Source organism: Rattus norvegicus, chromosome 2 (genome assembly GCF_021556685.1).
Source record: "Rattus norvegicus strain SHRSP/BbbUtx chromosome 2, alternate assembly SHRSP_T2T, whole genome shotgun sequence".
In the NCBI taxonomy this organism is placed as follows: domain Eukaryota; kingdom Metazoa; phylum Chordata; class Mammalia; order Rodentia; family Muridae; genus Rattus; species Rattus norvegicus.
The window spans coordinates 220,587,671-220,603,572 of record NC_141535.1 but is presented as its reverse complement, the minus strand read 5'-3'; the positions used below and the strand labels follow the sequence as shown (position 1 = coordinate 220,603,572).

Genomic DNA, 15,902 nt, shown 5'->3' with positions numbered 1-15,902 from the left:
AACTGCATCCAAAAGGAAATGGTACTGGGAAATTCAGATATGTTCTGAATTGAACCATAAATAAAGTGTCACTGACAGAAACCAGTAGAGTGCAGATGAAACATTCCCAGAGGGAGCTGCACCTTAGATACCTCTGTTAGTATAGTAAGAGCAACTGCAAATGGTTTGAGTTAAGCATTCAACTCAAGGGGTGAGTAAACGAGTCAAAGCAGGCCTAGGGTTGAACTGCTTCACGGGCACGAGGCTTAGGCTCCATCCCAGCGCAGACTCCTTCAGTAACGACTAATAACAATGCAAGACCGCACAGAGCAAGGATGTAGACAAGAGCATCTGCAAGTACAAAAATAAGACTAATCTAAGACACCTCATCGAGGCTGACAAAGAAAGAGAGGGAGGGGCCTAAATAAACAACATAAGATCAGAAAAAGTAGAAGCCATTCTAGATACAGAGAAACACACAGCCAGAAGTGTATGTGAGGCGTGAGAGTCTCCACAGGATTCCATTGGCAGGTGCCCTGTGCTCACAGGGGACCAAGTGCTATGCTAACCCGCTAACCCAGGACATTCAGTTTCCACCTCCGTGCTGTGAGGTGGGTAGTCGCACTCTCAGGTTACAGATCAGGCCGACTCCATAGAGAGATTAAGCGGTCAAAAAGAAAACTGTTGGAGGTGAACTGTTGTGAGGGAACTGCTCTGAGACAATCACTCACAGTGGAAATCCGAGGTCGAAGCAGGCCACGTTGGCTTCCACGGTGCTCCAGCTATTTTTACATATGAACATTTTCTCATCTTGGTCCACGAGTTTAACTTGAACAATTCCCTCTGTATCTGTGCTTCCATAAATTAAGGAAACATTAAACTTTTCTGAAATAAAAGAACAAACAGTATTTCAGTATATGTTTTCTCTCCTTTCCACATATCTTTATTACAATACCAAATTTCAAATGAACTTTGAATGTCGTAATGATTTTAGCAAATGATACGCTATTATTTCATGAGAGCTAATTCTCACAGCAGTCCTTAAAAGATGGCTACACTGACTTCAATCCAAGACACTACTTATTTACTCAAGTGGTGAATTGGGATTTGCTTTACTAACTGTGGTAGTTTGAATGTTAACGGCCCCATAGGTTCATCTCTAGTTGGGGGAACTGTTTGGGCAGGAGGTGTGGCCTTGTTGGAAGAGGTGTGTGCCTCTGGATGGGGGGATTCAAAACCTTATGCCAGATCCAGTCTCTCTCTCTCTCTCTCTCTCTCTCTCTCTCTCTCTCTCTCTCTCTCTCTCTCTCTCTCTTCCCCCCCTCTGTGTGTGTGTGTGTGTGTGTGTGTGTGTGTGTGTGTACACCAGCAGAGGCTATAAAAGGGTTTCGAGTCTCCTGCACAAAAGTTACAGGCAATTGTAAGCCACCCAACATTGGTACTTGGGAGTCCAAATTCTGGTGCTCTGGAAAAACAAGGAGCTCTCTTAACCGCTAAGCCATGGCTCCAGCCCCCTCATAGCAAGACCTTTTCGCTGAATACTGAATGGATGGCCTAGTGACTAATCCCTTTAACCAAACAGAAGCAAGAGTGGGGAGATCCGCATGGGCTGAGCACCGCCACCTTGGAGCCACCTGACACTCAAGGAAAGGCTGTGCTCCCACGACCCCGGGTTATCACTTCAATCAACTACTACTAAAAGCAGCTTATAAACGATGGGTCATGACCCTACATAGGGTTGTTTGATTGATCATAGGTGGCAAAAGTTGGTAAAAAGGTTCTTGAAAGCACAAACAACAGTTAATTAGAAATCAAAGTTATAGGTAGCTGGTGATGAGGTTGGATTAATTCCAGTGATCAGAAGGTAGAGGTGGGTAGATCTTTATGAGTTTAAGGCAAGCCTAGGCTACAAAGAGAGTTCTAGGACATCCAGGGCTAGTGTAGCCGTGTCTTTAGAAAAAAAAAACAAAAAACAAAACAAAAAAAAAAAAAAACAAGAAAAATGTGTAATGAATGTAGGGTGTTTCTGGCAGTGATTGGCCATGTTGCTTCACGTTGACGTCACTGCAGCTCCCGTGACATCACCGCGGCTCACGTGATGTCACCGCAGCTCATGTGACTTCACGGCAGCCAGGGTTCCCAACAGCCAGGGTTCCCAACACACAACACTTCACTGAGCATGTGTCATGCAGTGTGAATGAACGCTGTCCGAGTACTTTGGCTCAGATCCAAGACTACTGTCCGTACCTCCCCGCCTCCCCCAATATGTACAAAGCTTTTTGCTCATACAGAATCATAATGGTTTAAATATAGGAAACAATGACCTCTAGAATTTTCCTGCCATCATTTTTCAGCACAAATAAGCCTCCGATTGGTGCCCGTTTTTGGATTGGATTGTGTTAGAATGTTTGATTTAAAAAAAAAAACATTGCTGTTTGAGTTCCTGACTTCAGTGGTATATTTTTTTTTAATTAGGTGAATTTTGGCTTGAGATCAGGACAGAGTTTCCAACAATATCTGAAATGGTTGTAAACATCCTTCTGCCACGTTGTACTATGTATTTATGTGAAGCAAAATTCTCAGCACTGATGGACTCTAAAATCAAAATATTGGAAAAGCACTGACGATTGTGTTCTACAGTGTCAAATATTCAGGCAAGATTTAACACATGTAAAAATAGGTACATCCATGTGTCCTGGCTACTTCTTAAGTTCTTTTCCTACCCTTTATCCCTCTAGTTTCCATCTCTTATTACAATATTGGAGAGAAAGAAGGATGGGTGGGGGGGGGCCTGAATCTATTTTTTTCTTTTGTTTCTTCTTTGAGCATGACTACTGACAAACCACACCCAATCCCTCCCCCTCCCCCCGCAACGACCGACAACCATTCCGGGCCCTAGTACTTCTATAATCTCTGAAAAGTTCCCAGAATTCCAAACATCACCCAATCACAGAAACTCTCTGCAGCTGGCAAAACCACGCCTCTGTGAGAGCGCGAGGCTAATCATAGTCAGCTGCTGTGTACAGTCTGAAGCGGCTCCTTATCCCCACACCTGGGATATCTTCAGAGTCACTTAAAAATTTCCTGAGTGAAAAGGGGGGTCTCAAATGGAACAAAGTTTAAGAAGCCCTGGTCTAAAGAATTTTAAGTTGTCATTAGAATATTTCACAGCAAAAGCATTTTGTGGCTGAAAGGATGGCATATCGCTGCCCTCTTGTTCGGATGGTTTGCTCGCGCATGTCTTTCCTACCTTCAGCTGTGCATGTTCCATTATTCGAGAACTTTATCTCCGGGTGAAGACATTCGAAACTCTTCAGGTGACAGTATGTCGGGTAGCCTCTTCCATTAGTGGCGCACACCGGGGTCCCGGCCTTTGGGCACTGGTAAGGGAGTTTGCAGGCACAGGTTCCCTCGATACATTTCTGCCATGGCTGGCAGAAGACTTTGTCACAGGAGTGATGCGTGTAGTTTTTCAGTAAGCATTTCTGCTCTACCAGATCCTCCTGAGGCTGACCTGAGGCTGGTGTGTTCTGAGAAGAGGGAATAACAAATGAGCGTTTTCTGTGCTCTCAGAATGTGAGGAAGCGAAGGGACGGAACAAAACGCACTTAGCCAGCAGCACAGGTGAGGGTCCGGCTTTGTGAATCAGACAGCCTGACTCCCGGCCCCAGTTTTAGGTTATTCTGCTGAAACCTGAGTGTTCTCATCTGGACAGTAAGGGTGATATAGTTCCTGCTCACTGAAGTTTCATTCGAAGGATTAGAAGCAATATCACTAAGGGTTGCCAGGTTCCAGGAACACAATTAATTGAGCGACTATAAAGAGGCTGAGATAAAAGTGTGAATCCCGGTGCCATGGTACAGAGTAACAAAGTAGAAGCTAAATACAGTCTCACGGGATGAATTTGATCCTTGTCATTTATTAATTCTGTTACTAAATGCAAAGCTGTTTAATGACCTACTAGTAAATGTAAAACGATGCTAGGATGAGTGCAACAGTCTCTGTCTTTTAAGGGCTTGATTCTCTGATGATGATAACGAGAGAGGGATGTACAGTATACAACAGATTAGTGTTATACAAGGCAGAGGGTGTGTGCAGTAAATGTGCTGCAAAGACAACATGGTAGTTTAGGAGAATCAGGGTGGAGCATGTCTTCCTAGGAAGGCCAGGGCGAACATGCTGGAGCTAGGAGAAGCATGGCTGCACAATACGTATTTGGTTGAGCCAGCAGTCCTGACCCTGGAGTGAACAGCACTGAGTGCTGTAGATGAGCGGTCACTGGCTAGCTCTGAACCTGGGGAAACAGAGGCAGTGAGAGTGCAGTGGGATGAAGGCTTTGAAAAGTATTGGGCAAGGTGAGACAGGATCCAGTACTTTCATCCTTGCGGGAAGTCAAGGTGGGTTTCATGGGGAGTGATGGATGATGCTTTCCCTCCTCCAGCACCACCATTGGACATACACATATCAAATTCCATTAATGGCTGGGCAGTGGTGCCACACACCTTTGATTCTAGCACTTGGGAGGCAGAGGCAGGCAGATCTCTGTGAGTTCAAGGTTAGCCTGGTCTACAGAATTAGTCCTAGGACAGCCAGGGTTACGCAGGGAAACCCTGTCTTGAAAAACAACAATAAAAATTCCATTGATGACCAATCTCTCCCTATGAGTTTATTCTCCATGTTCTTGAATAATGTATTTTTTATTGATATGCCATTAAAATAAAATTATGTTCAAGGGCTAGAGAGATGGTTCAGTGGTTAAAACACTGACTGCTCTTCCAGAGGTCCTGAGTTCAATTCCCAGAAACCACAAGGTAGCCCACAACCATCTGTAATGAGATCCGATGGCTCTTCTGGTGTGTTTGAAGACAGCTACAGTGTGCTCACATACATAACATAAATAAATCTTTAAAAAACTATTTTCAAAAATATAAAGATGAGTGACAAAAGACTAATTTTTGAATTATTAAGGTGTTTATGCGTTTAAATTTTAAAATTCAGAATGTATTTATTTGTATAGCAATGAGATTATGAAGGAATAAATTTATGTATCTTACAAACACATTCTCAAACATTTTAAGCAATTATTAGTATAACTTTGTGTTGTGTGTCATTATTCCTGAAAGGACAAAGATGTAAACAAACATCTACTCAGCCCAGACTGGGAACCAAGAACAGACCAAAGTGAGCTTACCACCAAAGTCCAATTTACTGAGCCAACGGGTTTTACTGGGGGTTACTTACAGAAGTACTGGTGAGGGGTTACTTACAGAAACACAAACGACTCAAAGAGAGCTATATCACCAGAAGCCCAGACAGCACGTATGATGGGCTATGAAAGCTGGAACACACTAGTTTGCTATATTTTATTCCCTAACTGCAAAAAAGCTTTCTGAGGCATTTTACCTCTCTGGAAGGTGACTGCATAGTCCTTGGGGATGAGCTAAGCAATCTTTCTTTTCTATAAATTCAGTCTCATCCTGCTGTCATTTAAATGACCCAACAGGCTAAATGCATTGTGCCAGGTCCAAGAAGGACAAATGCTTTGTACTCTTCAGACTCCCGGGAAGGGGGCAAATGTTGCTTCCTCTCTGGAGGGGTTTTGATTTTGTTAGCTATGTTTGCTTATGAGTTATATTTACTGAAATAAATCTTGCAGACTGCAAACTGCTGGGCCTCTGATCCTTAACTTGATGGAGGAACAGACCACAGAAGGGCTAACAGGTAAGAAATTGAAAGCTACAGAAGAAGGCATAAATAAACATCCCAGGTCTTGTGCAAATAGTGACACAATGACAGTTGTGACATGAGGCACATTTCATTCTCATTTCATTCCTTAGCTGTGCCTCTCCCTGGGGGCAAGGTGTAGTTGGGTACACTTGGACTCTGGGCTTAGCTGCCCTTTGCAGCTGAGCACATCAGGGACCAGCCTGGCCCTGTCCAATCTACAGATTTGTATACTAAATAAATTTATATATGGGATGTTGAAGCAACTTAATTACTATGGCATTTTCCCAAGTGCCAGAATGATTTCCTAGAAAACCACTAAGGATTTTTTAAAAAAGAAATATTAAACAGAAAGAGGAGGAAGAGAATGGTGAGGAGGAAGAGGAAGAGGGGGAGGAGGAGGAAGAGGACAAGGAAGAGGAGGAGGAAGAGGAAGAGGGGGAGGAAGAGGAAGAGGAGAAGAAGAACAATAAGAAGCAGAAGCAGGGGGTTGGGGATTTAGCTCAGCGGTAGAGCGCTTGCCTAGCGAGCACAAGGCCCTAGGTTCGGTCCCCAGCTCTGAAAAAAAGAAAAAAAAAAAAAAAAAAGAAGCAGAAGCAGAAGCAGCAATACAAAGCTTTGTTTCTTTTTCTGGATAAGTGACTTGGATCCCAAGAGTAATAAACATCCATATCAGATCCTTCCTAATGGAAGAGTGTTAGGTGCACTATAACGTAATTCCTCTCACTGTGGTCTTCAATTGCACTTTTTTTCACTGGCTCAATTGGTCTGTTCAGCCTGCCCCATCTTTAGGTGTCAGCCCTGTTTCTGATGGAAAGTGATGGGTTAGACACCCCCACCTTCGAACCGAACAAATGCTCTGCCTAGGTTGAAAAGTAGGATGTTTATCAGTCCTTAATAACGAATCATTTCAAATTACATAGGAAATTCAATATTGTCTTTATCAATTTTGGTTGGGATCTTTTTCTTATTATTTTTAAGAACAAATATCCCTCCTTTCCCAGAATGCAGTTGGAGCTGGTGGGAAGATGGCTGCACAGTGTGGGCAAGAAGGGGGGATCCTGCATGCTTATCTCTAATTGTTTCAAAAAATAGAAAACACTGTCTTGAAATCAACTTTATTATTTTGCCTTGGAGATTATAAAGAAAATCACTGGCCTAGTTAGTTTTTGTGGTTATCCAGATCAGGGTGAGCAGTATATATAAGACAACATCATTTGCTCTCCAGTCCGCCCCACCCCACTGTAATTTGCATCTAATGGTCCTATAGCTGGACTCCCCAAAGAAGCAGTTTAGCTTGTTCCCTGGGTCTCACTGCTGTATTATTTATTTCTTAACAATGCACGTTTCCCACAAATGCTCCTTCCATCCAGCAGACGTGCGCCTGGGTGTGCAATCACAACTCTAAAGAATAAACAGTGTTGGGCTGGAGAGATGGCTCAGCAGTTAAGAGCACTGACTGCTCTTCCAGAGGTCCTGAGTTCAAATCCCAGCAACCACATGGTGGCTCACAACCATCTGTAATGGGATCCGATGCCCTCTTCTGGTGTGTCAGAAGACAGCTACAGTGTACTTGTATATAATAAACAGTGTTAGTACTGGACGGTATTACTCCATTTTTCTCAACAGAGGTTTTTTCTCTTTCATGATTGTGCTTCAGGGTGTGAATTCTGAGCCTCCTACTCCTGCTGCCATATCCAAACTCATTATGCCTGGTTTGGTTTCTTTTCCTGTGATAAAACACGATTGACTAAACTCCTGTTGCCATTCCTCTACTCTAACATCATGGAGTTCTTTCCCTTGGGAACTGTTAGCCCCGATGAACCCCTTCTTCTATAATTGCCTTTGTCGTGACTGTTGTTTGCTTGTTTGTTTGATTGCGAGACAGCGCTCAGTATGTAGTTTTGGCTATCCTGGAACTCTTACGTAGATGAAGCTGACCTCGAACTCACAAAGATCTGCTCGCCTGTCTCCCAGGTGCTGGGATTAAAGGTGTACAACACTGCATCGATGGTTACGGTGTTTTATTGCAGCATCAGAAAAATAGTTAATACAAGTCTCAAGGCAAAGCGGCTTAAACAAACAGATAAATAAGAACACAGTGAGGTCCCTACAGAATTCTTAGAATTGTTAAAGCAAATAGATCCTACATAGCTATTGATCCAGGGACAGCAGAAGCTTTGAAATGACGAAGCTAACTTTCACTAGTGTTCTAGTTTGGTTTCTTTTCCTGTGATAAAACACGATCCAACACCTTGGCTTACAGATTGCAGTCTAGCACTGAGGGAAGCCAAGTCAGGAACTCAAGGCAGGATCCTAGAGAACTGACTCACAGACCAGGGCGAACGACCGCTTCCTACTGGCTTGCTCAGTTACATTTCTTTTAACAGTGCAGGCACACCTGCCTAAGGGATGGCACTTCCCACAATGCACTGGGCCCTTCCCCATCAATCATCAATCAAGACAAGGCCCCACTGTATTGGCTAGTTTTGTGTGTCAACTTGACACAAGCTGGAGTTATTACAGAGAAAGGAGCCTCAGTTGAGGAAATACCTCCAGGAGATCCAGCTGTAAGGCATTTTTCTCAGTGATCAAGGAGAGAGGACCCAGCCCATTGTGGGTGGTGCCGTCCCCGGGCTGGTGGTCCCGGGTTCTATAAGAGAGTAAGCTGAGCAAGCCAGGGAGAGCAAACCAGTAAGTAACATCCCTCCATGGCCTCTGCATCAGCTCCTGCTTCCTGACCTGCTTGAGTTCCAGTCCTGACTTCCTTTGGTGATGAACAGCAATGTGGAAGTGTAAGCTGAATAAACCCTTTCCTCCCCACCTTGCTTCTTGGTCATGATGATTGTGCAGGAATAGAAACCCTGACTAAGACACCCAGAGACCAATTTATCAGAGGCAGTTCTTCAACTGGGGGTTCCTCTTCCCAGGTATGTCAAGTTGACAACCAACGCTAGCCATAATTGGCCAGAGTATTCCAAATACACAAAATAAGTAGCAAGAGGTAGGTGGAGCTCTAGGGACTCACATTGTTAAGTGCAAAGCTGCCTAGATCACTTGCGGGAGCAAGGGCCATGTTTAAGAAAGGAAGGAGCATCAAAAGATGAAAATAGATGGTGCATGGGTTTAAACACCATTGTGTGACCCGCCACAAGGAATACCAGACCTAAGATAGAACGCCCTGCTCCAAACTGGGTGGGGCACTACTCCGGAAACAATGCAATGTACCTTCTGCAAGCACACGGACTATTAAAGGAAAAGGGATGCCCTACATACATAAAACTTTTAAGCATTTTATTTTATTTTTAATCCTGTGTATGTGTACATGTAGGTGTGTGAATGTGTACATGGAGTTGTGTGTATGTGTACATGGAGTTGTGTATGTGTGCACATGAATGCAGATGCCTCTGGAGGCCAGGACAGGACATCTGATGCCCTGGAGCTGGAGTTACAGGTGGTTGTGCACCGCCTGATGTGGGTACTGGGAACTGAACTCCAGAAGAACGTTAAGCACTCAGAGTTTGTGAGCTTTGTATCCTTGCCCTGCATAGAATTCTTGAAGAGGATAGATGTCTTAGAGTTTCATTGCTGTAAACAGACACCACGACCAAAACAAACTCTTATAAAGGACAACATTTAATTGGGGCTGGCTTACAGTTTCAAAGGTTCAGTCCATAATCATCATGGTGGGAAACGGTCAGTCAGACATGGTGCTAGAGAAGGAGATGAGAGTTCTGCATCTTGATTCGCAGGCCGCAGAAGGGGACTAGGAAAACACTGGGCATAGCTTGAGCATTTACAACACCTCAAAGCCTGCCTCCACAATGACACACTTCTTCCAACAAGGCCACACTTCTCCAATAAGGCCATACCTCCTAATAGTGCAGCTCCCTATGGGCCAAGCATATTCAAACACACAAATCTATGGGGGCCGTTCCTATTCAAATCCTCACAGTAGAAAATGAGAGGTTCACCAAAGGCAGGGCTTAGTGTTCATGATCAAGACTGAATCCTGCAGCCCATTGACCTCACTGTTCCTGCGAGCTTTCTTCACAGAGCCCCGGTGACTGGGATGAGGAGAGACACACTGTTGGATCTTTCTTATTTAATATAAGCTTCCCAAACTTTCTGGAAAGACAAAGATTCAAGAGAAACCTCAAAAAATATTATTTTCTTATTTCTTAGACTGTCAAATGAGAAACACATACTAAAAGAATTATTTCCTGCATGTGCTGAATGTACTATTCAATTGTTGGGATGAGATTTACTGGAATCTGTGCAGAGCAAGTCTGAAGAATGGACATCTAACAGACTTGTGTCCTCTAAGCTGAAACAAACTAAAGAAACCTTTTTTTTCCAAAGATGTGTTTATTGTGTGTATATGAGTACACTGTAACTGTCTTCAGACACACCAGAAGAAGGCATCAGATCCCATTACAGATGGTTGTGAGCCACCCTGTGGTTGCTGGGATTTGAACTCAGGACCTCTGGAAGACCAGTCAGTGCTCTTAACACTGAGCCGTCTCTCCAGCCCTGAGAAACCTTTAAGAGGTAAGACTGGACATGTGAGTGGATGGGAGTCTGGGATGGGGCAAAAGGGAAGCTACATAAACATTTACATTTGTCTCACACGAATTTGAGTTCAGAATTTGAGGCCATAGCCACTGAAATAACATACTAAGAACTGTATTGAACGTCTACTGGCTACCTTTCCTGTATATAATCTCAGTTATCCCATTTAGCATCCAGTTTTACTAATACAAAAGCCAAGACTGGGGACATTAGCCAGATTATGGAAGAGACTGACCCAGTGGTGTCAAACCACAATTCACCATCCAGACTAGAAGTTTCAGTTGACTTATAGTTCTGAATCTCAGAGATACATTTTGTTCTTCCATACAATCATAATGTCATCTTGAAAAAAAGTCACACACACTAAAGAAACTTGCAAGTGATTGTGTGCAGACAGCTGAATGAGTGGATGAGTCACTCCAGCCGTCTTATCCTAACAGGCCTGCCACCATAGGAAGTTCACAGTTGGGAGTGGTCCTACGGAACAAGAACTTTTAAGGATGAGTATCTGGTAGTATCATGTGAAACAACATGGAATTTATAGTCCAGTGAAACCCTCCATCTGGGTAAGGTTGGGAGAGCACAAAAGATGCTTTTTCTGGAAGTCGTTGGTGTTGGTGTTGGTGGTCATGGTGCTGATGGTGCTGGGAATCAAATCCAGGACCTAGCACAGGCTAGACACATGCTGTAACACCAAACTACATGCCAACCCCCACGGATCACTTTGGAAAGAGAGAGACTGTTAGACACTTAAGAGAAAGAAATTGAACATGCTAGTTCAGATTTATCAGACGCTGTCCTGGAGTCAGTGGCTATTGTCAGTGGCAACAGGTATCAAGTTACCTGCCTGTTCAAGGATGTAATCGAACAAATCAGAAAGCCAAGTCAATGGCCAGGCCAGGGAGGACCTAGGCTCCTCTGGTTGCTGCTTCTTCGGATTTCACAAATATTGTCTAAGAACGTTCCCTAAGGGCGTAGGAAGATTTCAAAATGGGTAAAGTGCTTTCCGTGCAAGCAAGAATGCCTGCCTGACTTTGGGATCCTAGTCCCAATATGAAAGCCAGACATGACAAGAGACCCTGTCTCAAAAGGAGAGCGAGCGACTGAAGAAGATACATGAAGCTTGCATTTGGTTCTCCCAATATGCTCAAATGGGTGTGAGTACACATGTATAGACCACACACAGCACACACAAGAACGTTCTAACAAATGGGGTTTGACTGAAGTTCTCCCTACTCCCAGACCCAATGAGGGTTGGGTCTCTTATATAACACAGACGATGAAGTCCCCATCCGTGAACCTGTTATGAAGGATGTGATAAGTCGAACACACCAGAGCACACACTATGTTACTCTTGTGGTAAAGAATAACATCACAGGACTGTTCAAAAGGTGACTAAGGGATACGTAGGCACGTGCCAAAAGCAACCCAAGGGGCTTCCCTCACATAAAAGGAGCTTAGTGCAGAGGCACCAGAGCTGGAGAATATCGGCATTTTTTGGCAGAATGACTTTACTGTGACGCCCAGAGTCACTGTGATTGGATGTACTCAGTGGTGTTTGTGGATACTGTGGTTGGGTAAACGCTTTGTCCTGTGAGTCTGAAAGGGTTTCTGAAACTGTTAAAACCTCGCTGAAGTTCAGGCTGTGACAAAGCAACCTTTGTCACAGCCTTCATGGCAGAAATAAAGTCGAGAAGTATTTGATGGCTCAGGTTTCCATCAGGAGTTCCGTACTTCTCGGTGACCTCTTTCCACTGGCCAGCTGGGAGAGAGGAGTCATATTCTCTGTTTGGATCTAAAGATCCGAGTGCTGAAGCCTGGCTTCCCAGCTTATAGCGTGACAGGAAACTTTTAAATGGGGCCTCGTAGAAGGAAGTGAAGTCACAGGACTCAAGTCAATACTTTTAAAGGAGATGTCAGGACTGTTATCTATTCCTGTTTTTTCGTTTTCTGGTCTTCATAAAGTGAGTGGGTCTCCTCTCCCACACAGTTCTGCTGTGAAGTACCATGAGGTCACAGGCCTGAAACAGCAGTTCTTGACAACGAGGGACTAAGATACCCAAAACTTTGGTCCAAAACAAAATTTTTCTCCTTATAAGTTGATTAACTTGGACAATTTTTTTAATAGTGAAAAACAGATACTCTTAAAAAACACTTCAGTTTGTCTGGAAACCACTTTGACTTGGGCCCAGGCCTTGCCAGTTGTCTTTCTTGCAGAGGGCGCCCACACAGATGGTCCAACTGAGCCCCTATGAAATGAGAGACTTGGAGGGGACTTGAGAGTGACGGAATGTCAGGTGTGCATAATCACTGAGAAGCAGCCTTACTGGTGCACAATAAGGCTGGGCGATCCACTGTGTGTGCTCCTATTGCTTACTCAATGGGGATGGACGGTCTTCTAATAGACTCACTACCTGAATAGCTCCAAGTGGATTCCAGTTCCACTTACCTCCAAATAGTTCCAGGCAGTTTCACCTCTAACTCAAGTCTACACCCTGGTCTAGTAGGAAGAAGCTCAAAATCAGTCCTTACCCCGAGTCTCTAAGCAATGAGAAATGAGGAAAGGCAAGGGCAAGAGGACCTTACCCTGAGGAGACTCTAGGAGATGACACAAACCTGAAGCCACTCCAGATTTAAGTTCTTTGCTGCAGTTGAGCCTCAGATGTGTGGGCTGGCTGGTAACTGTGGAAGGCATTTGATTGCGCATGTGTAGACCAAGTGTTCCTTAACCTCCAATTGCCTGCTGCAACCCTCAGCTGTGACTAGCTCAGAGCCTTTCTCAGAGGCAAGACTAGGCCCCCTGTCGTCTCCAGCTGGCTGAAGTGTGAACAAGCTGTCTCTGGCAATCTGCTGTTCTGTGACGACCATATTGCACAACAAAGGTGCAATATGGGTCTCTCTGATGGGATCGATTTATTTACCTGGGGGGGGGGTGAGTCATAGTTAAAATACCTGCTCCCCTGTCTGCCTGAAAGGGCTGTAGCAGATCATTCTCACCAAATATCAAATCAAACCCAGAACCATGGTCCAGTGTTAATCTCGCTTGCCTCTCCCTGACCTCTCAGCTTTGGGTGATCTCTCCTCTCACCGAAGTTCTTTGCCATCTGGTATTTTTGTCATTTTGGCAAGTAGCTGTATAGAGATATTTTACAATCCTTTTCTGTACAATAGCGTTTAAATGACACATATTTAGGAGAAAACTATACTACCAATTTTGATCTTTCTTGGACTAGTGATATGTGACGGCATCCACTTCCCATCAGCCACATACACGATCATCGGGTGAGAAATATCCTCTCCCCAGGATACTTAGACATGGCGGTTTGATGCCCTGACGTGGATACAAAATGCCCAGTACTTAGAACAATATTCAGCAAACTCCATATGATCAGTGCTTCATAAAAATGGGTTTTTATTGAGTGAGTTTGCCCAACTTCAGGGCAAGGCGCTTTGAGCACAAGTAAATTCGCGTAGGCTACACTGTGAAGTTCAGTTACATTACTATGTTTCCCACTTAACAATGCTTTCAGTGTATAATGGGTTCAGAAGGCTGGGACAACATTGCAAGTAAAGAAGAACTTAATGATCCCAGAATAGTTCCCCTGTTTTGCATTTTCAGAGGTAATTTACATCTTGCTTATTGTTCTCCCTCTGACATATTTAATTACCTTCCTACAATTTACTTAAAAGGATAGGAAGAAGAATCTGTCCTATCAATCCCCCATCATTATCACGTTACACGCAGAAGCATGATGATTTATTGATTTAATAGAACGGTAAATTATGGCAATGAATCAACGAAGTCCTTGTTCAACCCAATGTCTATGCACATGTACAGGCATATAAAAATATTTCCTTAAACTCCTTTAACCAAGATACAAATATAGACTATCTGCTACTGTGCGTTTGTATTCTTAACAACTGACCTAATGTAATATTTACATCTAAGTCGTGTCTTTTGAGAATTTTCCTATATTTTTATAGTCTTTAAAATGTCTCGTGGAAAGACTTTTCATAAAACTTGCACCACTCACCTTGGAAGAACTCAAGTGAGGATTCAAGAGTAGCAGAATAAGCAGAGCGAGCTTCATGCTGGAGGTGTGCGGGGCTGCGTCTCCACGGAAGACCCTTCTCCATTCCAGGTACGCTCCGGACATTTAATGTTTAACCCCTGAAAAAATATTTAAAAAGGAAAAGCCTCCTAAAGAGCTTTGTACTTTTGAACTGTTAGAGGATTTGGCTAATAGCCAGAGTTTTACGGTAACTGAAAAAAAAAAAAAAAAAAAAAAAAAACCAGCCTCCCCAGTAAATAGCTGAGAGGATTGCTCCATCTCGGCCCAGACAACGCCCCGATTCGAATCTGTTTTCCAAGGGACACAGAAAGTACAATGAAAGGGATTTTTTTTCCTCTTTTGTGTCATTTGATAAATAAGATTACACTCTTTGGCTTAAGATTGAGGAGAGATCTGTAGCAGCTGAAATGCTGCCCTTCTGCGTTCGTTCTCTAGGGGCAAGACTCCTGTCAGGCATCCATGACCGTGGCAAAAAGAGAGAAACCCGTGCGAGGAGAGCGAGAAATGGGACCTCTGCGTGGGTTCAAAAGGCCTTTGCCTGCCTGTAGGGCGCTTTGGCGAACTGTAATTGGTCAGATCCCTGCCTCAGAGGAACACTGGGCGATTACACCACACCTTGTTCAGTCAGAGGCGCTGCTCAGGGACGCCATGCCCTTTGGTAGACTAGTTCTCTGTAGCTGATGCCGACAGGAAGGGATCTGACAAGTGCTTGCCGGCCGGTGTTTTCTGGCACTTTTCACTGGCGAGATCTTCCATGCAGGAGCTGTCTGGAAGACTCATCTATGTCTTCTGGCTCTCAGCTTGTACCCCTTTGAACTGCTTCCAAATAGATATTCCAAAAGTAGTTCTTCCAAAATTCCCCCAGACCTCTTCTTCCTGAGAAAAACCTCCCAAGAGGGACTTACTGGGGGAAACCTCACTAGTTCAGACATTGCCATTCATACTTCCAAAAGGGAGTTATCTAACGCAGACATTGTCATTCATGTCGAGGCCACAGTCGATCTCTTTTTCATTAATTCCCTATCCCCTTCCCTCTTGCGCTTGACCTCTGTGACTTCGGTGGCTCATCTGACTGTATAACCCACAGTCTCTTCCAGGTATGAGCTGAAGTCCTGGCTTCCATTCTCAGCTCAAAGTTGCTATTTCTATTTCTTTACTGTGGAAACAGGCACTCAAGCAGTCACGTGATTGCACACATACTCTTCACCCCCCACTGTGATTACAGGAGCTCTGGTTTCACTGAGTCATGGAAGCCAATTACCCTTGCCAAGACCAAGGCTGCACTTCTTTCTTCCTGGTGTCTAGACACAAAGAGACCCGTGTGCACCAGGAACAGCTCAAGTTTTCCTTTGTTGAATGGGATTTTGTTGATACTGTTACTCTGAGGCTGGGTGCCAGTATCACAATGTAGCGGCGGCTGACGTGGTCCTTACTATGCAGACTAGGATGTCCTCAAACCTACCGGGATCCTCTTTGCTCTGTCCTGAGTGCTAAAAATACAGACGTGGGACACACCACTCCTGGCTCAAGAGGATTCTTAGTGTACCCCTGGTG

At 44.1% G+C, this 15,902-nt stretch overlaps 1 protein-coding gene across 2 annotated transcripts in view; it reads right to left on the bottom strand.

The window, feature by feature from the left end:
- The window catches only part of Cfi (complement factor I), a 35,852-nt gene extending 20,434 nt beyond the window's left edge, over window positions 1-15,418 (bottom strand). Inside the window, exons 1-4 of one of the 2 annotated variants that reach the window (XM_087634788.1) lie at window positions 14,964-15,418; window positions 14,310-14,446; window positions 3,230-3,509; window positions 711-864 (exon numbers count right to left, since the gene is read on the bottom strand). In XM_087634788.1, the coding sequence (XP_087490914.1) occupies window positions 711-864; window positions 3,230-3,509; window positions 14,310-14,432 (557 nt within the window). In that variant the 5' untranslated portion in view covers window positions 14,433-14,446; window positions 14,964-15,418. Of the gene's footprint in view, window positions 1-710; window positions 865-3,229; window positions 3,510-14,309; window positions 14,447-14,963 lie in introns of those variants that run through there. The other variant, NM_024157.1, reaches the window with a different exon arrangement.
- Window positions 15,419-15,902: the final 484 nt, after the last annotated feature.